This window comes from Fistularia commersonii, chromosome 12 (assembly GCF_037954325.1).
Source record: "Fistularia commersonii isolate RoL2024-O1a breed Wild chromosome 12, RoL_Fcom_v1.0, whole genome shotgun sequence".
Classification (NCBI taxonomy): Eukaryota; Metazoa; Chordata; class Actinopteri; order Syngnathiformes; family Fistulariidae; genus Fistularia; species Fistularia commersonii.
Window position 1 is genome coordinate 14,092,448 of NC_141295.1, and position 24,215 is coordinate 14,116,662.

At 39.5% G+C, this 24,215-nt stretch overlaps 3 protein-coding genes across 5 annotated transcripts; all 3 read left to right on the plus strand.

Moving 5' to 3' along the window:
* Positions 1-335: 335 nt before the first annotated feature.
* sgms2a (sphingomyelin synthase 2a) lies at positions 336-11,410 on the plus strand. Its single transcript, XM_086157257.1, has 6 exons — positions 336-459; positions 6,695-7,189; positions 7,470-7,587; positions 8,518-8,671; positions 9,001-9,167; positions 10,709-11,410. Exons 2-6 carry the CDS (start codon positions 6,744-6,746, stop codon positions 10,892-10,894), a joined length of 1,071 nt encoding a protein of 356 aa, XP_086013383.1. The 5' UTR covers positions 336-459; positions 6,695-6,743; the 3' UTR covers positions 10,895-11,410.
* A 1,050-nt stretch (positions 11,411-12,460) lies between these two features.
* cyp2u1 (cytochrome P450, family 2, subfamily U, polypeptide 1) lies at positions 12,461-17,114 on the plus strand. Of its 3 annotated transcripts, XM_086157260.1 has the most exons (6): positions 12,461-13,109; positions 13,631-13,792; positions 13,865-14,353; positions 14,887-15,048; positions 15,222-15,389; positions 16,745-17,114. In XM_086157260.1, exons 1-6 carry the CDS (start codon positions 12,680-12,682, stop codon positions 16,924-16,926), a joined length of 1,593 nt encoding a protein of 530 aa, XP_086013386.1. In that variant the 5' UTR covers positions 12,461-12,679; the 3' UTR covers positions 16,927-17,114. The 3 variants fall into 3 exon arrangements, with proteins under 3 accessions (XP_086013386.1, XP_086013384.1, XP_086013385.1); XM_086157258.1 differs by having other exon boundaries at positions 13,631-14,353; XM_086157259.1 differs by having other exon boundaries at positions 13,631-14,281.
* A 1,355-nt stretch (positions 17,115-18,469) lies between these two features.
* Positions 18,470-23,607, plus strand: hadh (hydroxyacyl-CoA dehydrogenase). Its single transcript, XM_086157276.1, has 8 exons — positions 18,470-18,635; positions 19,969-20,097; positions 20,188-20,345; positions 20,997-21,123; positions 22,297-22,386; positions 22,883-22,955; positions 23,102-23,218; positions 23,290-23,607. The coding sequence occupies exons 1-8, from the start codon at positions 18,519-18,521 to the stop codon at positions 23,406-23,408; spliced, it is 930 nt and encodes a 309-aa protein (XP_086013402.1). The 5' UTR covers positions 18,470-18,518; the 3' UTR covers positions 23,409-23,607.
* Positions 23,608-24,215: the final 608 nt, after the last annotated feature.

Consider the following 24,215-nt stretch of genomic DNA (forward strand, 5'->3'; position numbering starts at 1 on the left):
CCGACGCCAAATATACCTCTCAACTTACGAATACATCACTTTATACTCATTGATGTTTAATATCGATTATGAAATCTATTCTAATCCCCCAAAATACAACTACACTACTACATGTTGAACACGAAATATGACATAAGGTGTGTTCATTAAGCCAAACCAGGTGTCACAAAATGTCACATCCCAAAATCCCAAGTGTTTGGTGTAGTTCTGATGAGTTGCAGGGGAACCGATTACAGGCCAGGACATCCCTCTGAATCTTTTGCATGAGAGGGGCTGGAAACGGAGGCTGGATGGAGGATGAACGGCGGCGGGGAGGAGCGCTCCCTCTAAAAGCTCACGGCAATGCCGTGTAATGTAACAGACCAGCTGGAGCGGAGCAGCGATCAAACAGGGCGCAGCATCGGAGACTCAAGGAACTGCAACTACAGGAAGAGACACTAGGAGGCCCGAGCAAGGCAGGTAGGATGCTATAAGCTGTGCAACATGTGAGCGTAAATACCCGATCGATCGCTAGTCCTCGGGTCGTGATCAATGAATGCGTGGCGTTGCTGGTAAATGATGCGTTGCTCATGGGCAGCACGTTCAGGCGAGATCCTTGCTGATGGTTTCCAACTTTAATAGCTGTCTCGCTTACAGATGCTATGATACTCTGCGAGGTCTGGCAGATTTCACGCCTGTGAGTTATTATTTCTGCTGGTATGTGCTATCACAGATTCATGCTAGGGCTTGTTTGGATGGATGAATGAATGGATAGGTGGCCAAAGATGGGCTGAGTGATGCGTGTTTATGTTACTGTTTCATGATGTCATCTCAAGACAGAATTGTATCATCAAGTGAAAATGACAGGACAAGCTGTCACATATAAGCCCTTGGACGTTTTCACTTCCAAATGTTGTCCCTGCAGAGCCGGCAAACAAACAATTTGTTCCATTTCATGTTTTTTTTGTTGCGATTCAGTTCTGGAATAACATCTGTATAACACGTCCCCGAGTTGCAGGCTCTCACTGGAAAGGAGAAGGCTTAATTACAGGACACTCAGTGACCTGTTGCCCCACCCAGTAGCCTCATATGGAACATGGTGTTTAACCCTGAGCGGGGCCACCCTGCTACACCCCAAATGTAAACTTCAAAACCATCTGCCGTACTCATCAAAAGTGCCTGAGTGCCGCCCTGACGGCCGTCGCCTGCTGTCGGGATCCGCCGCCCATGCAGCGAGTGCCACCGCAAATGTTTGGGTAGTGCCATATAAAAGGTGACTGTTTTTTTAGCTTCAACATTTACTTGGAACTTTAATTAAATGGCAATAATAGCAGAGATACATTCAGGGAACCCAGGGAGTCTCCACAGAGAGCAAGAAGAGATGAATGTGACGAATCAAAGATACCCACAATGAATTGATGTGGTGGTTTGGGGGAGGGTGAGGGGGTCACTTGTAGGATGCTTTCACCAATACAAAGGACAAACAAGGTCACGGCAGGATATGTATAGATATCTATTCGAACTACAAAGCCTTTGCAGACATAGGATCACATCCTAGAATGACTTTGAAGAGGGATTTTATCATTGTTTGTTCACAGACAACATTTTCCAAAAGCCTCATCCATGAACTAAACAGATGTCTCCTTTGGAAGAATGATCGTCCAGAATAGTTTTCGTTACTTGTGCTTTATTTATTATTTGAGTGTTTTCCAATTGAGTTGCAACCCCTTAGCTGTAGACAGTAGGTCACACTTTACCATTCAATCAGTTGTCATCTATGCACTTGTTATAGCATGGTTACTGTCAAATGACCAACTATCAGCTGTCACAGTGGTATTATCAGTGGTTATCATAAGCAGTGATACTTCAATTTCCAGCATATCTAGGGCGTAGATAGTTCTAGAAATAAAGTATTTACATTTCTTAAGCTCCAGACTTTAACATTTCACTGGAATTTTGTAATTTGACTGCAGCTATTTAGCAACATCAGATAAAAAGCTTTATCGAACACAGCACCATGTATTGTTTAAGATCAAATTTAATTACATAATCTATTAAATCAAGAAGGCTTCATCTAAGTTAGCCTGAGGATCTACTTACACAAACGATGCAGAATATAGGTGACATCGATCTAGTGTTATTTGTCTGCCCAGCAGAATCGGTTTTAATTGAATGATTTTTGTAATATTTTCTAATACTTGGCTTTTGCTTATGTAAGTAGTTGCTATGTAATACTGTGGAATTACATTGCATATTTCAATTTAAAGTCATCAAATAAAACAGTTGTAATATTTTTTCATTTAATATTAGTAACTGTTTCCATCATAAAGTTATGATAATACTGAAAAATAATAAAACCTATCATGGGATTTTGCATGGCACAAAGGGGACTCTTCTCCCACAGACAGTGATGACAGTCATGACTTTAATTACAAACCTTCATCTTTTTGTATAATGGAAATTCAAATAAATATCAAATATTTCAATCAAATCAATGATCGTATACACAAACTATGTCCGTAACAATGTGTTAGTATGAAACAAAATGTGGAAAAGCAGAACTGAAACCTAAACATATTCGATTGTAAATCAAACTATTTGAAACCTTTATTACCAGAAATGAAATCGACAACATATACAGACGTCTCATCGCTGTAAAGTCCACGGGTCCTTGAGGGCCGGGCCACTAATGTGACTTATTTTTATCACAGTCTTTGATGAAGATAATCCACATGGTGCCGAGGAGAAAATGAGTGGACAGCTATAGTAGCATGTTATTATAAAGGCCCAGAAAAGGAGTCAAAGCACTGGTTCCCCTGGAGTAAAATACAGCCTGTACAGCAACTGGATTCTCTTGAAATAGCTTGGGTGAGTGGAGGGAGCCAAGTTATCCATTACGCTCTGCGACCATGTGGAATAGTTTTTTTTTTTTTTTTTTCTGCCAGTTTTCCATCACCACCCATCTCTTCAGAGCACTGTGCACACCAGCTGGTGGGAAAACAGTGTGTACTGTACACTAGGGAGGTGAGGAGCAGTGGAAAACTATCCTAATGCAGACACTCACATGTATTGTACACAAAGTGCAGTTTCATAGTCATCATGGGTATAAACACATCTCAAGTAATCTGTATTGAATCTCAAACTGATCATTACGATATAGGGAACCAAAGAACCCTTTCATTTTTCAAAGACCCTCCTTCCCCCACAGTGTTTTCCCAGAATTGCCCTTATTAATCATCACTTGTAAAACATTTAAGTTACTAGTGTTTATGTTAGCAGAATGAGCTCTTCAAAAGAGCATGCTTAAATCTAAACTGAAGAAGTACCTTCCATCCATCCTTCCATCCATCCATTATCATTACGCTGCACTCAGAATCGGGGCTTGGGGATGGGTGGGGAGACATCGTCACTCGAACTAATGCCAGCTGTCTTTGAGCAAGAGGCTTAGCTCATGTCACCAGTCAATCACAGGACCACACCTATGGACATACAATCATTCATTCTGTCATTCACACATCTGGGCAATCTAGGATAAGAAGTACAATTTTACACTCTTTTTTGACCAATCATCTTTGAATATATATTACTTTTTTCTTTTTCTTTCCAAGCTGTTCTCTGGACCGAGGCCTTTTTTAAAGTCTATTAATGCAAAGCATTTTGAGTTGCCCTTAGCAGATTGAGGTATCACAGAATGTAATTGGTTTCTGTCTTGTATTTTGGCAATGTGCAGAGAAATTAGTTTTCGAAAGTAGTAGGATATGGAGCAAGAGTGATGCAGGGAGCTCATACAAGCAACATATAAAGCAATTCTTCTTGATCCCACACAAATGGAAAGTTCTCAAGAACTATATTTATATCATCTCACCGATCTCGTGGGAAAGTGAGTGTGTTTCAATCACTCACAAATATTGTATATTTGAAAGGTCAGTAAAAAACAAAGAAAATCTTTTGAGTTGTTGATTTATTTTGTCATGTCTGCAATAAACATGCTTATGTAGAATAAATTACTTATATTTGAGACTATACTTTCAGGGATCATTTCAATAGGCAGTGACTTGAGAAATGTTTTTCTAAAATGTTTGGTCTCGCAGGGGGCGGTGTGGCACAGGAGGTAGAGCAATCATCTTTGGAAACAAACACTCTTGGTTCGATTCCCGGCTCCTTCTAGTGTGCTGACGTGTGGTTGAGCAAGATACTGAACCCCTAACTGCTCCCCTGGCGCTGATGGATGGCAGCCTACTGCTCATGGTTCATCCATGATGGGTTAACTGCAGATACCTAATTTAACAGAGTATAAATTGTTATTATTTAGGCACAGATTTCACAGATAATTCATGTATATAAGATAATATGATCGATTTGATACATGCAATCCGACTATAAGTGTTGTTAAAGAAAGTAGAAATAACCAAGCCAAAATTGTTGGAAAAGGGGTCAAAAAATGATGATAAGAGCCATATTCATATGTGCCATCTGTGAGGAACAATAAGAAACAATATGGAAACCCAGTAATATCAAATGTTATATAAAATGTTAGTCACAGTAGTCACTGTCAAGTTAGATTTCATGATGTGTGTGTTTGTGTGTGTGTGAGTCTGTGTGTGTGTGTTTGTACATTGCACACGTGTTTATAAAATCCTGAAAGTATGTATAAGCCATGCAGACAGTTGTGTAGAAATTACGACATTGACAATCCCATCTCGCAGGGTGATATTAAACATTGTCAACATCATCTTGCTAACAACCGAAGAAACACGCCTTTGTAATTGCTTCATGTCATTTGTTTGCTCATGTTGATCTTATTTGCCATCTTGGTCAGTATTACCATACATCATGACCTGTTCAAATCAAATATTTTCATCTTCAGCCACCTCTCCATTGCATGAAGCTGTTTCTTTCGGCTGTAATCTATTTTTTGATTTTTGTTTTTCCAAAAATGGATCCTGAGGAACATGATACTTTAGGCGTCTCCCTTGGATCTACCCACTATTTCCATCCAAGCTTTTGTCCTAGGGTTGTATTTGTGTATGAGTAAACATGTTATAATCTTTTTGACATCCGATGTGATGATTTCAAGAATGAAAGCAATATACTCAAACTCATTAACTGACCTGCTAACAGAACTGGGAGCCTTTGAAATGTGAAAGAATGAGAATGGCTGCTGCTCATGTTAATATAGATGCTTCACTCTTCTCTCTCTCTCCCTCTATCTATCTATCTATCTATCTATCTATCTATCTATCTATCTATCTATCTATCTATCTATCTATCTATCTGTCTTTTTGTCTGTCTGTCTATCTGTGTCCATCTTCCTCTAAGTGAAAACAGTTCAGCAGCAAAGATTGCACTAGCTCAGTGGAATCTTAGTTTGTCTTCTGGGGATCATTACTAATCGCTCACTTCTTGCTCTCAACACTCCATTATTTCCATGTATTGACAAAACAATATTACTGACACCAGCACACCTTCCACCACTGATGGAGTTTGTATAGTGTGGTTCTTTTTTGTCATTTATTCCAGCATCAGCAGTGAGATAAAGAAATGAGACATCTACAAATTCCACAACTACCAATCAAAGTCTGTCTGCAAAGGCGGCACAGTGTCACCTCTTTCAACTATGAATTGTGCTGCTATCGTGCACCATTAAAACCACTTCCATTGTCAAAGTTAGGGGACACATTGGTCGCAAATAATCTGAAAATTCAGTGATGTAAATAACGATTTCTGTATTATCTGGAACTTTTTTTTGGCTTATGTCAGTCCCAAACATTCCTCTTGGATACTATAAACTTTCAAGTTGGAGCGCTTTAAATTGACAACAAATTAAGTTAACCATCTCGATTTAAATTTTTGAAAAAAAAACGTTTTTGAATTATTTTGCTTATTGTAATTCTTTAATTTGTGTACTGTATATTTAGCATCAACATTGACTTTCGCCCAGCAATTTTTAGTATTTGAACAAATGTGAATAACTGCAGGAATAAATTGTCCCCATGAAATCTCACAGTGAAACTATTTATTACAGTTATGATGGGTCACATTAAATCAATATTGTTACCCAAGGTCCTCTTGGAATGTGGTGATTGGAAAAACAAACCAAAAAAAATTACATAAATAATGTCAGTGTCTTAGTTGATTTGGGAAAAAGAGCATACACTTGTCCCACTAGCCAACCATGGCCCGTTCTTGTGGAAAATAGTAATAAATATTATTTTGAAGTCTGCAGTCCAGAACGAGAGCGTAATAACATAGTGCCGCACTGCCAGAAGGATGAAAAATTGTAGTTATAATTGGTTTCAATCAGATTTTTCTGCCTGTTTAACTGTTTTCTGTATGCAGTGTATTTCAGAGCTACTAGTGGCTTGAGCTGAAATTCCAAAATTAAAGCAAAGGTACCTAATGATGCCAAAACTTAATTTCATAAACAGCCAAGAGCTCACCGACATCTCACCAGTGATTAGTTTTCTGAGCGTTTAAATCTAAACTAAATGTTTAAGAAAGTAGAGCAAGGGCCTTTTCATGAATAAAAGCTCAGGCTGCTGCTTTGGAAATCCTTCGGACAATAAAGAGCTGAGACTAAAGTAAACAAGAGCTCATCTCCTCTATTTGTTAACACAATGGTGTGACTTACTTAATACTACCAAGCGGCCCCTCTTGTGGCAAATCGAGTGTTGTTTGCATTTAAACACAACCCATCTGTTTTCTATCATTTCAGTCAACAAGCCTCAGTCCAGCGGTGCGGTGAATGGACAGAGCAGGCACCCATGGCATCGCAGGAGCTTATGGCTGCAAGAGACTCTGCCACTGATCGAAACGCAGACATGGAAGGTGGTGCTGGACCCAGCGGTGGTAAAAGCTGCCCCGTCCACACCCCGGCTGGAGAGGACACAAAGCGTGGCTTTCGTAAAGGCATAGGGAGGCATAATGACTATGTGAAGATTTCTGTGCCAGAATCCAAGGTCAATCGACTGCCCATGGAGTGGTGGAAGACAGCGATTGCTTTCTTTTACGCAGGCTTTAACTTGGTCCTGACAACGGTAGTCATCACAGTTGTCCATGAGAGGGTCCCACCCAAAGAGAGCAGCCCGCCTCTTCCCGATAAGTTCTTTGACTATATTGACCGGGTCAACTGGGCCTTTACAGTAACAGAAATCAATGGCATGGTTTTGCTGGCCATTTGGATAATCCAGTTGTTCTTCTTCAGATACAAGTAAGGCTTTTTGGATTGCAAAAACAGTTACACTATAAGTCTTTTTTGCATGTTTGTGCCATTTATTGCATTACGCGATTTGTTCTGATTTGTACACAAACAAAAAAACGAATTCACCGAGTCAAAATTGGCTCAAGATGAATGTAGGGTATTCAAGACTGCTACAAGATCTCTCCTATTTACCTGACTTATCAGGTTTTTTTCAAGATGGCCCAATTTTTAATGGAACAAAGTAGTTCTGTGGGGATTCCGCTATGTCTCTTACATTGTACATTTGCAGGTCAATCGCAAGCAGGAGGTTCTTCTTCCTCATTGGTACCCTATACTTATACCGCTGTGTCACCATGTACATCACCACTCTGCCTGTACCTGGCATGCACATGACGTGCGCTCCCAAGGTGAATCTTCATGTAACATCTCTACTCATCAACACCTGCTAAGCTGTGAACACCCATTCTCTGTGACTCATGCAACCACACAAGAGGCAGCTCTGAAAAAGACATTTTCTTACATCTACATGAATCACATTCAGCAGGGTTTGATCAAAGAGAGGACCTCCCATCGGGTGTGATCTGTGCTGTGTTGTTTAGAAGGATGAGAGATTGACATTTGGTCCTGTTCCCATAAATTACTTTTGTGACTCAATATTTTTCAATGTTTATTGAAGCTGAGAGAGTAAAACATGGTTATATTAGTTGTAGAGTTGGATGACCACCTTGCTCTTTTTACCTGTCTACTTAAAAAGCCCATAAATGAGTCTGACCCCATGCTGTTTAGTCAGTTAAAAAGCTCTTAATGGCATAGCAACATCAAACATCATTGTCTTACCTAGCGTTATATATTGATATCCCATCTCCCCCAAAACAAAGTTATCTTTTAAAGCTGGTCTTTTAATCATGCAAATATTTACTACTACTACTACTACTACTACTACTACTCAATGCACTTGTAGTAGTAGTACTACTGCATCCACAGTGTATGAGGGAACGCTTCTGCAAGTCCTTCATTCCATCTACTGCCAGGCTGTACAACTATAGTTGCTATTTGCAAACTTTTGTACCCTGAAATGCTGTTATGACAATTGAATTTCTGCATTGTGCGATCAGTTAATTAATCTTTATAATTTTTTTTTATAAAGATTAAGTTATCATTTGAAATTTATGATTTATAATTTGAAATTTATGATTTGTAATCTGAAATTCATAATTTGCTGCTAATATGTTTGCACTTGAACTTGCAATAGAAATACCACTGAGTTGTATCCACTTGTATAAAATTACGTATAAGTTTAATTTCCTTAATCGCTTCCTACCTTTGCTCCCTGTCAGCTGTATGGAGATGCCCAGGCTAAAATGCAGAGAATCCTGAGGCTGATAACTGGCGGGGGTCTGTCAATCACTAACTCCCACCTAATGTGTGGGGATTTCCTCTACAGTGGACACACCGTGATGCTGACTCTTACCTACCTGTTCATCAAGGAATGTGAGTACACAAAGTCACACTTTTTGTTTCAGAAAAGTATGTAACTTATGTAGGATCTGAATTTATCTCATTTGGCAACAATACAGACACTGGTGGTTTCCAAATATGCAATGTACAGTTGATTATATACAGCTTTGATTTGCAGGAATAAATAGAGTGTGTAAAAAAAAAAATCCTAAATGTTTCCCAACCTTTAATTGCAGCCCTGGTTATTGACCAGCCACAGGGCATCGTTCACTTCCTTAACTGTTGTGTCTGGACAGAAGGTGTAACAGATAAAAGAAAATGTTTTTTATTTAGTTAAACGATCTTCTTCTCTGTTGCTACAGACTCACCACGGTCGTTCTGGTGGTACCATCTGATGTGCTGGCTGCTGAGTGCCGTGGGTGTGGTGTGCATCCTGGTGGCACATGAACACTACAGTGTAGATGTTGTCGTTGCCTATTTTATCACATCCCGCCTATTTTGGTGGTACCACACCATGGCCAACTTACAGGTCTGAACACAATGTTGAATCATGGTTCGCAGTGTGTGTGTGTGTGTGTGTGTTGCATTGCATTGAAACATGATTTAAGGAGGCAGATTCCTCTAATGTTGGACAAAATGTGGCTACATTTTGTTCAGTTCAAGGCACTTGCAAAAGTTACATACCAAGACAAAAATGAGACTGACTGTTCAGTTGAGCAAAACACACTTTGTATCACGCATAATTATATACAAGGCTCCAAACATACTTCTGGAGCCGGATGTCACAACCACAAAATGAAAGAGATGCTAAACTCCATCTTCAGAGTTTACAAATCACACTTGGATTATCAGTGAGAAGGGTCTTGCTATATAGTAGTTGAGCAATCCTTCGAGATAATGTTTACATTGCTATCCATACACACTCAAAGGTGAAGGAGAGTAAGTGAACATTCAGAAGTTAAGAGTATTCATAGCTCTGTTGTGATATCAAGCTTTCAAGGCTCATGCAACAAATAATTTGCATGTTTTGCACTTTACAACAATGTTTTAGACTGTACAAGTAATTTGTTATTAATTTGTCTTTAACTTTCAAATACTTCACCTTTATAGTGATAGATTAAATCTAATCCAAAAAATGTAGATACTTATGATGCACATATTACTGTTAAGGTGGTTGGTTTTCTAACAGAGTGTTTTGTTTATTGCGCAAATAAAGCTAAAAGGCTAAGGAGGATGTTTAGATGTAGAATGCAACAGCGCAAGGTCAATACATTTCATAATAACCTTTCTTAATCCAGAGGAGTTTAACAACGGGGGTGTATCCTAGTCCAAAACAAAATAACCTGGGTCAGCGGTAGCAAAGACAAAATACAGCATATATTTATAAATCTAGTTCTCAGTCTTATAGTTGTAAAAACTTTGAATGACAAGTATCAGTACATTACTAACAATATTTATTGCATCAAACACAAATTCAGAGACCAAATATTCAGCATGATGTGTGCAGCTATGCTTTGAACATTTGTTTAAAAAAGAACACATGCACTTTTATTATATTCAGTTTGAAGCCAATATTATTTATTCAGTGATTGTTCATGACTGATAGTCTTGGCCATTTTTACCACTACATAAAGGTACCAGTTATTACTGCAGAATTATGAGCCAGGACTTCATTAGTCGGTCAAAATGTGGGTCCTGTGGCTGGACCAATAGGGAAACACTGCCTGAGAAGAATTCTTTATTTGTATGTTATTTGCACAGACAGGAAATTTGGCTGCTCCTTTTAACCCATCCAAAACACACAAACACACTCTACACAGTTACAAAGTTGGAGCACTCAGGACCTTGGGTGCTTTTCTCAAGGACACTATTGCCATTGGATATTGAAAAGGGAAATGTGGCATTTACTCAGTCATTGACATTTTTCTCTAGCCAGCCTGAAAAGTTAATCCAACCCCTGCACCTAAAAGTATTTTCTTTCGATTATAGTAATTCATAAAGGGATTTCCTTTTATTATTGTTACTCCTTTTGTTATTATTATGCTACAAGATAATTTGTCTTCTGTATAGACCCTGAAATGTTCACCCAACAACTACCTCACAAAGACCTGGTGGAACCCTGTGTTCAACTTCATGGAGAAGAACGTCCAAACATCTGTGCCATGCTCATACAGCTGGCCCATCACTTGGCCTCCCACCTGCCTTAAGAACCCTTGTAAGAAGTACTCCATGGTACAGAGCACACGGGAGGAGTAAGAGGATTTTGAACCCCCTAAGAGATATTGCTTAATAATCCACTGGTGGTATTTGTCTTATCAACTGGAGAGGAATATTATCGTTGCAAAGCTATAAAAGAAACAAATATGTCTACATGGTTAAATATATTTCTGAGATATTTGCCGCTATAATTTATTCACCAAATGATGGTCCCGCAACATTGCCATTGTTTTTGTAAATTATGCTTGTGTCAGTGAATCAAGACCAAACAGTTTGTAGCATATAACTTCGAAAAGAAAAACTTGATTTTGGATCTGCTCCTGTAACCCCCTCATATTATATTTGTTGGCAGGGTTTACCTCAATATCTGTCCGCTCAAGTCACAAGGTGCCTTATTGTGTTTAATGTCAGCAGGTGTACCAAAACCACCTGTATATGTCCTGTGTTTTTTTCTATTACATTTTTTAATTATTATTTCTAATTTTGAATTCATTTTATTACCCCTTATGTGTGTATCCAAACTGTAGTCAAAACATTGTATTATATTAAAGTTTAACCACTCTGAGGTTTGAGTGTTTTTTTAATTTTTTTATCCATGCTAGAAAAATTTTGCATGCAAAACTAATATGTAAGTGAAACATCTGTTTCTTTAATGCTCTTTGAAAATCTTTAATTGGCAATTTATGAGCAGAATTTGAGACATCAGATTAAATCCTAAAAATCAATTCCGACATCAGTATGATGTGGAAACTCAAAGCCTCACTCTTTCATAAAATAATGAGATACTGTGTTCAGCAGATCAAAACGAAAAATATTTTTTGACATTCATATATTGTGGATTTTCTCAAGAGAAAAGAAGGATATGTTCTTTCAAGGATTTAATGTGATTATCTTTGATGATCAAATTAGTCAGAAGTATGCCAAGTGTTCAGAATGCTCTGAAATTAAGTATTTTATAATAAGAAAAGCTTTTTGTGGTGGAGACTTTCAGACTTTGGCAATAATCTCATTAAATATTACTTTCATTAACTTTTTTATCAAGATTTTGGAAACTTCTCTGTGGAATTGTAAATTGTGATATGTATATATAATAATTTATAATTAGAATTTATTCATCCCCCAAACTGCTCCCCTGGCGCTGATGAATGGCAGCCAACTGCTCATGGTTCATCCATGATGGGTTAAATGCAGAGAGGGAATTTACCCAAGAGGGATTAATTAAGTATTAATTATTATTAATCAACATGCCCCTGTAAGATAGCTTCTTTACTGAAACAAAAACACTATAAAGAAATGTAGGCTTCCCTAATCTGGTTTTCATCAGGCCTCCCATTCCAATTAAACTAAAACTATTTAAAATGAATGCATGGCATTTTCTAATTATAATCTTATATTTATCATTGAGCTAAATGGTTTCATATTAATGAAGTTTAATTATTAAATGACTTGATAATCATGTCTCCAGTCATGACTGTTGTTGACTAATGTGTTTATTGAAAAATCAGGTCTCTTAATCCCCAAAACATGGATGAGATGTTGATAAAAGTGGAGAAGAAACATTTAATTGTACCTTTAATTAGGAAAAAAAAAAAAAAAAAAAAAAAAACAAACACCTGTCGTCACTGCCACAAAGGGCCAATCACAGGAGTCCCGATTAGTTCCCTCCGCCAACGGGAGGCTGGGATACTAGCGATTGGAAAGCGCTGCCCAAGTGTGTTCTGCTGCAGCTCTATGATGACGATTCTTCGATAATGTTGCTAAACAGAGATAGTTTCTCAGTATTCCTTAAAAAAATATTACCAGGTCCGCTTTAACTCGAACGCCATGGCTCCGCTGTCATGGCTGGAAAAGCTGGGCAGCTTTCTCCTATCAGAGGCAAACGTTGTAGCCCTGGTTTTGTTCTTCGTCGTTTACCGTTTAGCTCTGTACTACCAGAGACGGCGGGACCTAGCTAACATCCCTCCGGGTCCTAAACCTCTGCCGGTGCTCGGTAACTTCGGCGCCTTTCTGATTCCGTCTTTTATACTGCGGAGGTTTCGAAAGGGTCCGAGCAGCACCAGCAGCAGGACTCCGGTGACCGGTCTCACGGAGCTTGCCAAAGTTTACGGTAACGTGTACAGCCTGTTTGTAGGGAGTCAGTTGATGATCGTACTGAATGGTTACGACGTGCTCAGGGACGCCTTGTCAAACCATTCCGAGGTCTTCTCAGACAGGCCGGACATTCCTGTCGTGACCATCATGACCAAACGTAAAGGTTAGTCAAAGTACCACTACTTTATTTCATTTTAGTCTGCAACCCTACTGTCAATAGTGCTTGTGGTCCATTCGGAACTCAACTGCTTCCTTTAAAGACGTGTAAGTGTCTCATGCCAACTTTTGACCTATTTTCCATGACCTGAAAAGTAAATAAACAAAAAAAGGACTTTGCTTAGCTTAACAGACCTTCTGTCCAAATAGGTGTAGGTCACACTATCTTCTTACATAAGCAAGACCAGATGTCACAATTTTTCACTGCTATATTTCATTGGTTCTCACATGGTAATGAATAGGAGATTAAGTCAAAGTGATATTTTCACATAATATACACTTTCACATAATATACCTATTTCAGAAATGGTTATTTAAGGTACTTACGTAGTACAACGGTACTGCGATACTTTGCGACTTCTTCAAATTGAAACAACAAAAAATTGCCCTGTTATATGGAATTTTTGTTTGGGTTGGAAAATAAGACTGATCTTGCCTGTTTCATTTCCTGTTCAATGTAAACTTAAGGGATAGTCTTTGCACCTTATGGGCCAGTGTGGAGAAAACATCGCAAGTTCTGCCACGCATCACTACGAAGCTTCGGTCTGGGAAAGTTGAGCTTGGAGCCTTGTGTCCTTCAAGGCTTGGCGACCATCAAAACAGAGTTAATGCGACTATATGCAGAATCTGGTGAGGACGGCGTGGACCTGGCACCGCTGATCAGCAACGCTGTTTCAAATGTCATCTGCTCATTAATCCTAGGCCAGCGTTTCCATCATGAAGACCGCCAGTTCCGCACATTGTTGGACCTAATGGTGCGTGGCTTGGAAATCTGCGTGAACAGCCACGCAGTCCTCATCAATATCTTTCCACTGCTCTACTACTTGCCATTTGGTGTCTTCAGAGAGTTACGGCAAGTAGAAAGGGACATTACACTTTTTCTGAAAAGGATTATTGCAGAGCACCGAAATACGTTGGACCCTGAGAACCCGAGGGATCTTGTTGACATGTACTTGTTGGAGATGGTGGCCCAGCAAACAGCTGGGGAGCAAGACAGCAGCTTCAATGAAGACTATCTCTTTTATATTATAGGAGATCTTTTTATCGCAGGCACAGACACAACTACCAATTCAGTTCTGTGGATCCTGCTCTACATGGTCATACACCCCGATATCCAAGGTAGTTGGAGCTGGATGACATTTTTTACCAAGTCCTTTTCAAATTCTGTATGTAATGAAGTTTGCACAAAAGGTACTAATTATTTGTTATTGTTATATAAACAATAACAATGTTATTCTAAATCATCCATTTGGAGTATCCACATGATATCTAAACAAATCTAATGGCTAGATAAGCCTATTGAGAATGGAGATGTACAATCTTAGCTGCTTTTTTAGAGTACGGATATGGAAAATATTCATAATTATCATCCGTCTCTGTAAATCTGAGCCTTTTGTATTGTCAAGAGGCTCGCTCGTTCTTCAGCTGTACAGATACAAATTTCCTCTCACAGCTTTCATACTGTGTCTCCTTTAGCAAAAGTAAGCAGCAACTCCCTTCTCTACCTACACAGCAAGAAGATAGTCCACACTTAGATGAAGAGTCAAACATCATGACAGCTATCTGATATTACCCATGACATTTTAAAACAATAAAGTTTGGCTTAATTAATGACCCTGTATTTATGTATCTGTTTCTGCTGTTCCTAAGTGATTGTTGATGCTGGCAACAATAATTTAGGATCTACAACACTGAATGTTGCTGTGGTCCTATTCTGGTCTCAGACAAGGTCCAGGCAGAGATCGACCAAGTGGTGGGAAGGGATCAGCCCATCTCTCTGGCCGAAAGGGGAAGGTTGCCCTTTACTGAGGCGACTATTATGGAGGTCCAAAGACTGACTGTAGTTGTCCCCCTGGGTATTCCACATATGGCCTCCAAGACAACAGGTGACACTCAGCAACACCCAAAACACAGTAGTTTCTAGTCATTACTCAGTATTCCACACTGTTATTATGCCAACTTAAAACTGCCTACAGAAAGAGAAACATGGCATTGTTGATTTCTTGTCGTTGCTAAGCAAGTTGATGCTACTTGCATGTTTTTTTTTCCCCTTTGGCAGAATTCAGAGGCTACACTATTCCCAAAGGAACAGTTATTCTGCCCAACCTGTGGTCTGTCCATAGAGATCCCACTGTGTGGGACAAGCCGGACAGTTTTAACCCTGGACGTTTCTTGGACATTGAGGGAAAGTTGCTCAGGAAAGAGTGCTTCATGCCTTTTGGGATTGGTAAGCTGTTCTGGTTGTATGAAAAATCTCAACCACACTTATATAAAGGTGTTCACATATACTCCACAAAATACTGTGTGACTAAAACAGGAAAAGGAATATTTTTAAAAACATTTGTAATGTACAAAATCATGCTTGTGGGCAAGACTCACCAAATCGCATTTTCCTTTAGCAGAGACAATTGCGCCTTGTTCAGATGATGGGAAGAGACCACATTTAAGACCCAAACTTTCCACAAAAATTATTCTGCTAGCATTCAGCTGGAGGAACACAGTACAATTACGCAAGAATGTACAATGAAAAACATATTTTTGACTGGAGATTGTTAGAACAGTTTAAATTTGAAGTTTGGTGGTTTTCAAATCTTCAAAAGGAACTATATTAATTTGAACATTTTGACTTTTTCCTCAGGAAAATTTACTTTCATTTATACTTAACTCCATAAAAAGGGCCTCTTAATGTGGTGTCTGTACATAATTCACTTTTGACAAAAATTTTCATTTTATACATTTTCTGTCTTAATTTTCCAGGTTTTATGTTGTGGCCTGTTTTTGGTAATTTGAAGAAAGTATTTCTTCCTAAGCAAATTCAGATACATTTTACAGACATTTAGATGATGTTATCACTAATACTCAGGCAATTTAAAAAAAAAAAAAAAAAAAAAGTTTCATGAAATGAATACTGTCTTTACTGCCCAATTATACATGGTTTTCTATGTTATTCTATTTTTCTGTGTTGATTTAAACTAGACAATATTCTTAAATTCCCTTCCTTACAGCAACAACCAATAGGGAGTTTCAGTGAGCTCATAAGCCAACACAAACTGGAACATTACATATTTCAGGGTTTGTAATATTGTAGCGTGGGGCAGGGAGACTGCCTGGTAGAACAGCAGAATCATTTGCAAGTGATGATGATGGTTGGGAGCTTCTCATGGTTCTGTGCTAGAGGACTCCATTGTTGATTAGTTGTACAATGTTGTGGTTGATGTGTGACACTAACCTGCACCGTTAGTTGTCGTAACAGGGAGTGCACCCTCAGTCGAACTGTTAACACGGAGAGACCCCGCCCCCGGGTTTCCACCGTTCACAGTGTGATGAATTAAAACCAGCTCATAGAGAGCAAGTTATCCCTGACTTGGATTGTTATCTTGCTAAACCCCAGCTTGCCCCAATATGGCACAGCGGTGCGGTGGTTAGCACTGCCTGAATCAGCTGATGACCTGGGTTCACTAGAGTGAATGTGAACAGCTATAATAGGCTCCAAGTGGTGGGAGCCTATTACCATGAGCAACATGGATAATGAATGTTTCCAATATTTCACAATACCGTAAGTTGCCTCCTTGTGTTCTGCAGGCCGCAGGATGTGCATGGGGGAACAGCTGGCAAAGATGGAGCTCTTCCTAATGGTTACCACTTTACTGCAAGCCTTTAAATTCAGACTTCCAGAGGGAGTGCAGGCCCCTACCTTGGACGGACGCTTCGGTCTGACTCTGGCCCCTTGCCCGTTCACCGTGTGTCTGAGCCAACGGAGTTGAAGCAGTCAAAGGATGTGGAACTCAGATGAAAAATCTCCTGGAGAGACAAGATAAAATTCTTTGTTTATCAGAATATTAGTGTTTAAGTCATTTAAGCTTGAGTTAATGGATTATATTATTAGCTAATTTATTTTTTTATTAAATCTGTAATGACTGATTGCGCTGTGCAATAAATACAATCAAAACTGCTTCAGTGACTTTATCTAATTTGCAATAATAGGAATCAGAACTGATTCAGTTCCTCTCAGGTAGACGATACTAACAGAAAAAGACTGTAATCTGCAATTTTACTCTTTATGTTGTTGGTAGTTGCAAATTCAGAGCCAGTGATTACTCAAGTCTTTAATGTAATTGCTGGATATTTCAACATTTTATCATCTTGTTAGGCATTTGGTTTTAAAGTAAGATAATACTCTGTAAAATGTTACTACATTTTTTGTAAGATTGAATATTTACATACCTGTTATTAGGCATATTATAATTATCATTTTAGAAAAAGATTATTTTGCCAAGCAATGCACTGTATTATAGCATCTTCAAAAAGTGTGTGGAGGCCTTGCGCAGAATGGCAGTGCCACAAAGGGTAATTATGCCTAACAAGATATTTGAATAAAGAAAACAATATGCCAATGTCTCTGTAAACAAAAAAACAGGTTATCATTCATATGCCTGTTTTAAATGGACTGTTTTAAAGACTGAACAGTGAACAGAAGGTTATACGTTGGACACAAACAGTAGTTTTTAAGACTTTTGGGAAGTTGTGATAAACAGTAAATTGTTATATCCCAGCTCGGAGAGGGGAAGGCAGGCAACATAACCGAATGTAGATGGTATTTGATTATTCTATTTATTATGGAAGTCTAGAAAAGGTGCAGAGTTAAAAATTAAGGAAAAAGAGACAGGCTGGCTGCTGCGCCAATCAACTACAGGAATGAAACAGTCCTCATAAGGAGAATGATCCACTACCTAGGTGTCTGCAGGTAGCACAACAAAAGGAAACAAAAGCCACACAAACCTGGAACTGGTGGAAAAGAAATATATCAGGGTCAGCAACCCCAACGCCCTCACAGTGTTTGGGCCCAAAAATCATGTTAAGACACAGAGTTCCTCCTTGGCGAGCGGCCCATCAGCTGCTTCATTGAATTAAAAGTCACTACAAGCACATGGTGATTTGCTTCAGGTGTCCTGATAGACATCAATGAACACCTGCATGACAATTTGGAAAACACAGAAAGGGGGGAGGGGTGCAGGCGCTGGCTGTAACTAATTCATACATCTTGATTTTCTTACTTGCTGTTAAAGTACACTGGGTGCATTCATTGATTCTTATTGCAGCGTATACACAATTTCATGAGTTAATTAAAGCGTACAGTAGCACTTTATACCTGAAGAAGTAAAGTTGTTGCAGCAAAATTCCGCTAATGTCATTTAAACCGCAAACTGGTCAAAATATGATTAAAATCGATTCGGAGTCGGTGAATTTTGTAAATAAGAAACCAGTCAGGTATCTGTGTGAAAGGTTGCGGATCACGTGACCGTCGACCTTCCGGGTCTATTTCTGCCTTGAAGTCCCGTTGCAGATCCGCGACACCATGGCTTTCTTCACCCACCAAATTTGCAGAGGTTTCGCCTCCACGGCAGTCAAGAACTTGGTCGTTAAAAATGTAGTGATCATCGGGGGAGGACAGATGGGGGCGGGAATCGCACAAGTAAGCGAAATAACTTCTGGATCGTGTTAGCATAACAGTTAGCACGTATCCAGCTATTATAAACTAGCCAGCTCTAACACACCACCATAGAGGGCTTCTTGTATTATAACTTAGTTACAACATTTATTTGACAGTTTCTTACACAAAAATAACCTTTTAGCACGTACTTTTAAAACGGACTATTGCGTTAATTCTTTTGGAGACGTTTTAAATAAGTATGATTTTCAAGTTGGATGACTTCGCTTAAACAACTCAGGTCACTTTTTGTTTGATTACCTTTCCTAAATGTGTCTTAACTGGAACTAAATTTCAATTGAAATACTTTTTTTTTTTGTTGTTGAGAGAGTAGCTTTGCGAAACCAAATGATTATTATGATAGTATATTATTTTTGACTAACACGTTGCCATGACAGTGTCGTTTATATTTAATGACAATAAATGCTTTTTATGGCAGCACAATCACACATAGACTCCGTATTATCATTTCACCGTGGATTACTTCTGTTTTCTTTCACTGAACACGATTTTACGCAGTATTTCCCTCATTTTCTGATCAAACATAGAAGATGCGCTGCAGGGCATTTACCTATTTTGGCCGCTCGATGTCGCTCTTCGCCTTTATATTTAATAACCCATTACCAGACAGCCAGGGGGATTGCACACTAAATTTACCTTGTGGATTTTCACTAAACTCTGTGGTGGATTCCGTGCCAAAAAGTAAATGGTATTATATTTCCCTTCAAGGATTTTATTTTTGTAACTGCTATACAGTAATAATCGTTTCTCTTTTATAGTCTCTACAACCGTAGAGTAAATGGTATTATATTATACAATGTACTCAAAGTAGGAGCCATAAATTAAGAATGGGATAAAGAAAGCATCATCTACATTTTACAAAATGCATCACTTTCATGCAAAAAAACAACAATTTCCAGCTGCTGCAGGTCCTGAATATTCAAATGTAATCCAGAACCACATACAAGCATCATGAACATTGCGCTTTTGACCTGCTCTCGACAGATCTCGAGTGCCTGAAATGCTCTAGATTGCACAAACATAGCTCTTCATCAGATAAATATACCCAACAGTATGGTCAAGGATTTAATATGTATATTTCATGGAATTTGAAAAGAAAAGGATTTAATGATGACATCACTGAAGCAGGAACAAATCAATTTGCCGAATAGTGTCCCGTTAGCTTGTGTCAGAAAACATATCAGCTGCACACGTTATTTTAAGATGCATTTGCCGATTTAAATTCTCACTTCGGTCGGTCTGCATCATCTGTTGCGTTCACCAAAAGAGCTTTATCAACGCGATCCTCTATCTACAGGTTGCAGCGTCGACTGGCCACTCGGTAACACTGGTGGACACGTCAGACAGCGTCCTACAGAAGTCCTTGAAGGGGATTGAAGGGAGCCTCAAGAGAGTGGTGAAGAAGAAGTTTGCTGATAAGCCAGAGGTGCGTCACTCTGCATTAATAGGCTGAACGAAGAGGAAGGTTGTCGAGAGGCTGAATAATTAATGGGAGACGTTGTTTGCTTTGTGTCAGGCAGGTGAAGAGTTTGTTCAGAAAGTTCTGCAGAACGTTTCTACCTCAACAGATGCCTCAAGCTCGGTTCAGAGCACAGACCTGGTGTTGGAGGCCATCGTGGAAAATCTCAAGATTAAACAGGACCTCTTCGGCCGGCTCGATAAAGTGGCACCGGAGTGAGTGTTTGTTTTTTTGCGCTGAAGTGTTATCCCAGAGTTAAATACAGCCTCGCTTTGTTTTTCCTCTGATTACTATCAGTATTTATCCATCTGAACCCACGGTTGTTTTACTGCGTCTTCATTCCTGCGCCCCAGTTTTCACTCTCGATATCAAATCTCTCCGGCGAAATGCCCCGAGGCTTTTTCACTTACCAGAGACTGGTGACCCGCACTGTTTCCTGAATCACACACATATTCACACGCATTCTATTCCTGTCACTTGCAGCCATGGCGAAAAATTCAATATCCTTACTTTTTTTTTAAACTTTGTGATTAATTGTTGTATTTTTTTATTTTTACATCATTCCCTGGGATGTTAAAAAAATTTAAAAAAAAAGGTTTTAAAATTGAAAAAGGTTCTTCCTCAATATTTGAGATTTTTTTGACACATTTTGTCCACTGAATGGATTTCTGACTCAATTTTTTGTGGCCAAACAGGGATCATTGTCATATAGTGTTGCTGTAATATTGCCCATAATTGCTGTGAGGTAAAATGCTTATAAATATTGAAACGCAGGCATTTTTAGCAGCTTTGATGAACAGTAGATAATGCAAATTTAATTTATTGCTATCATAAAGTGTGTGATGCCTCTTCATTTTTCTTGTCAGACACACCATATTTGCCAGCAACACGTCGTCCCTCCCCATCTCAGACATCGCCAGCTCTACCAACAGACTGGACCGATTCGGAGGCCTTCACTTCTTCAACCCGGTCCCGATGATGAAGCTTGTAGAGGTCGGGCTCTGACGCAACACTCCCTCCGTATTTAAATTATGCATTGTAGTGTGTTTGACAGCGCATCAACAAACTTTATCAGGGATTACATAATATTAACACTTTTTCAGTCATTTTTTTTTCGTGCCAAAATATGTATTGCAGGCACGTTGTTTAGCCCATTTAAAGTTGAATCATTCATTTATTATTTATACTGCTCATCTTGCACCCAGGGTTGCTGGAGCCTATCCTAGCCTTTGAGCAGGAGGCGGGGTTCACCCTAAACCGGCCGCCGGTCGATCGCAGGACCGCATATAGATAAACAACCATTCACTCACTCATTCACGTGTCTGGGCAAGATCTTCAACTGTGGTAGGGAGCTGGAGAACCCAGAGCAAATTCATTCGGACACCGGGAGAACATGCAATCTCAACACAGAAAGGCCCCCTGTGGGAAACGAACCGCGGACCTTCTCGTCATGAGGCGGAAGCGTTAACAGCTGCGCCACTCTATAAGGTTTCAAGTAAACCAAAATAGTTTTATCAGAGATGCAGAAAGTCTTTTTCAAACAAATAACAGGAGCAAAGACGAGCAGATGATGAACATCATTCAAACGTCAACGCATCCATGCCATCTGACATCGCATTAGCATGTGGGACGGAGCCATGTCGGCTACCGCCTGGCTTCCTCGAGAGATCTGATCTGTCAAAAATCACTTAAAAGAGTGTTAACGCGTTGTCTGGAATAATAAGAGCAGATTCATCTTAAAGCGGCCGTTATAAATAGAGACCCCGTCAGGGGAAGACAGAATTGGGATGAAAGAGTTGACAGTGAAATAAAAATAGGATGTCCTAACAAGTGAGGTGAGGAAAGTGTATTTATAAAGCAGCGAAAGGACATGAGGCGGCCCACACTGCCTCGTGCCATAAATATGCTGGGATTAAAATGACAAGAAAAGTGTATTTAAAGATGCCAAAGACATCAAAACTACATCCCAGAGACAAGTACAGACTTTTGCATGTGTTTTGTGATATTTCAACACACATGACAAGGTAATTATGCGTTAAGAGATCGTGGCAGGTGTTTTTTTTTCTGTGACCATCTGGTGCATCTGACTCCCTGTCTTTATTGGTTCATAAAGAGGTTATAATGATAATGTTTTAACGCGACGGCACCTCACTCTTTCATCCGCAGGTCATTGGAACTTCAGCAACAAGCCAGCAAACTTTTGATTCACTCCTCAACTTCAGCAAAGCCCTGGGGAAAACCCCGGTGTCCTGCAAGGTGAGGTTCTGTGTCGCCTGTCAGAGATACTTTCCTGACCCCCGGAGCAGGAATTAGATCACACATCGGACTCATCCAGTACGACAGATAATCGATAAACCAATTAGCGATAACACCAAACGAACTAGTCAGAGAACTGCCATGTGTACTTCTTGGCGCCTCTCGGAGGAAAAAAAACTGGATGAGCCTCTCTGACACCGCACTTCTTTTTATGACAGTGGATCAGAGAATCTACCGCACCCTGAATTTAGATGCGCAAAACGGTACCTGAATGCACCGCTAGTCTGCATGGTTTAGAAGCGTGTTAATGTTATATACGTGTTGCTTGATGAAGATAGGGGGGGTTAATATGACTAATGTGAATTTTTATTTTTTTATTATTATAATTTCATATTTAAAGCACAACTTAAAAATTAACCCAGTTCCAGGTCTCAATGCTCTCCTGTCTAAATTGCACAATATGTTGTACCTATGATCCTATTTACCTGCTTATCAGGATACACCCGGATTTATTGTGAACCGCCTGCTCGTCCCCTACATGATGGAGGCCATCCGCTTGCACGAGAGAGGTGATTTAACATTGATAAATACCTCAGGAAATTTTTTTTATTTTTTTTTTATAAAAGGGCCTTGCCGTAAAGAAGTACATTTATAACAAAGGGGCAGCTTTTCCACACAGTTAGTTTCTGAAGCTCTGCTTCTCTTGTCCCCGCAGGTCACGGATCCAAAGAAGACATAGACATCGCCATGAAACTCGGCGCCGGTTATCCAATGGGACCCTTTGAGCTCCTGGACTACGTGGGATTGGACACGGCGAAGTTCATTATGGATGGTGAGGCCCGCGAGATGTGAAAGGAAAAAAATTTTTTTATTTGAACACATCTGAAAAAACGATCATTTCAGGTTGGAGCGCGATGGATCCCGGAAACCCGCTGTTCGCTCAGAGCGAACTGCTCAACAAGCTGGTGGCAGAGGGCAAATACGGGAAGAAGACCGGGGAAGGATTTTACAAGTACAAATAGTTTTTGCTGCTTCTGTTTTTATCCAAGCAGGAATGAATTTCCATCCAGCAAAGAACTGAAATGAGAGATGGAAACCGCATCAACAACATCGCTGACCTGAATTTAACATGTGCCTTGTGAGGTTTCAGTTCGTCGGTCCATTCGGTTTTGGACGAAGAAGCCCAGGTTGTCCAATTAAATAGATTTTGGAAATGTGTCATCACGACTTCTTGTTTTTTACAAATCTCGACAAAATGCAAACACCTTGTCCATCTAGATGAAAATGAATCCACGTGATTTACGTAATAATCACCAACTGCATGTGTAAGATTAGATATTTACCCGTCTCCTTTTTGACTGATCGCTATCTTATCTGTTTTCCCCTGTGATTCCTCTATTTTTATTTTGAAATCCCAGGCCATGATTCCCGTGTGTTTGACTCAAAATGATTAATGGGGGGATGAACATTTTCAGAGATGTTCAGATGCTAAGTGAAAACAGCTGGACTCTGTTTGTCAAGAGTCAGAGTAAAGTTCAATAAATAATTGTTTTTGCTCTTGGAAGCATCAGATTATTTTAAATGTCAGGCGGGACCTTAAAGAGATAGGACTTTTTTTTTTTTTTTTAACTTATTACACACTACTGGGAGTTCCTCTCTGTAATTAACTTGCTATCATCTGCATGGTTTTCTGGTGCCAGGTCAACACAATATTAACATGACCTGCCCTCTGTTCGCGGCAGATCTCTCCGCTCCGTGAACCGCCTTTTTTCCTGTGGGGAAACTGCTGTCAGTGATAGAAAAGATATAGAAATGTGCACAATAAATGG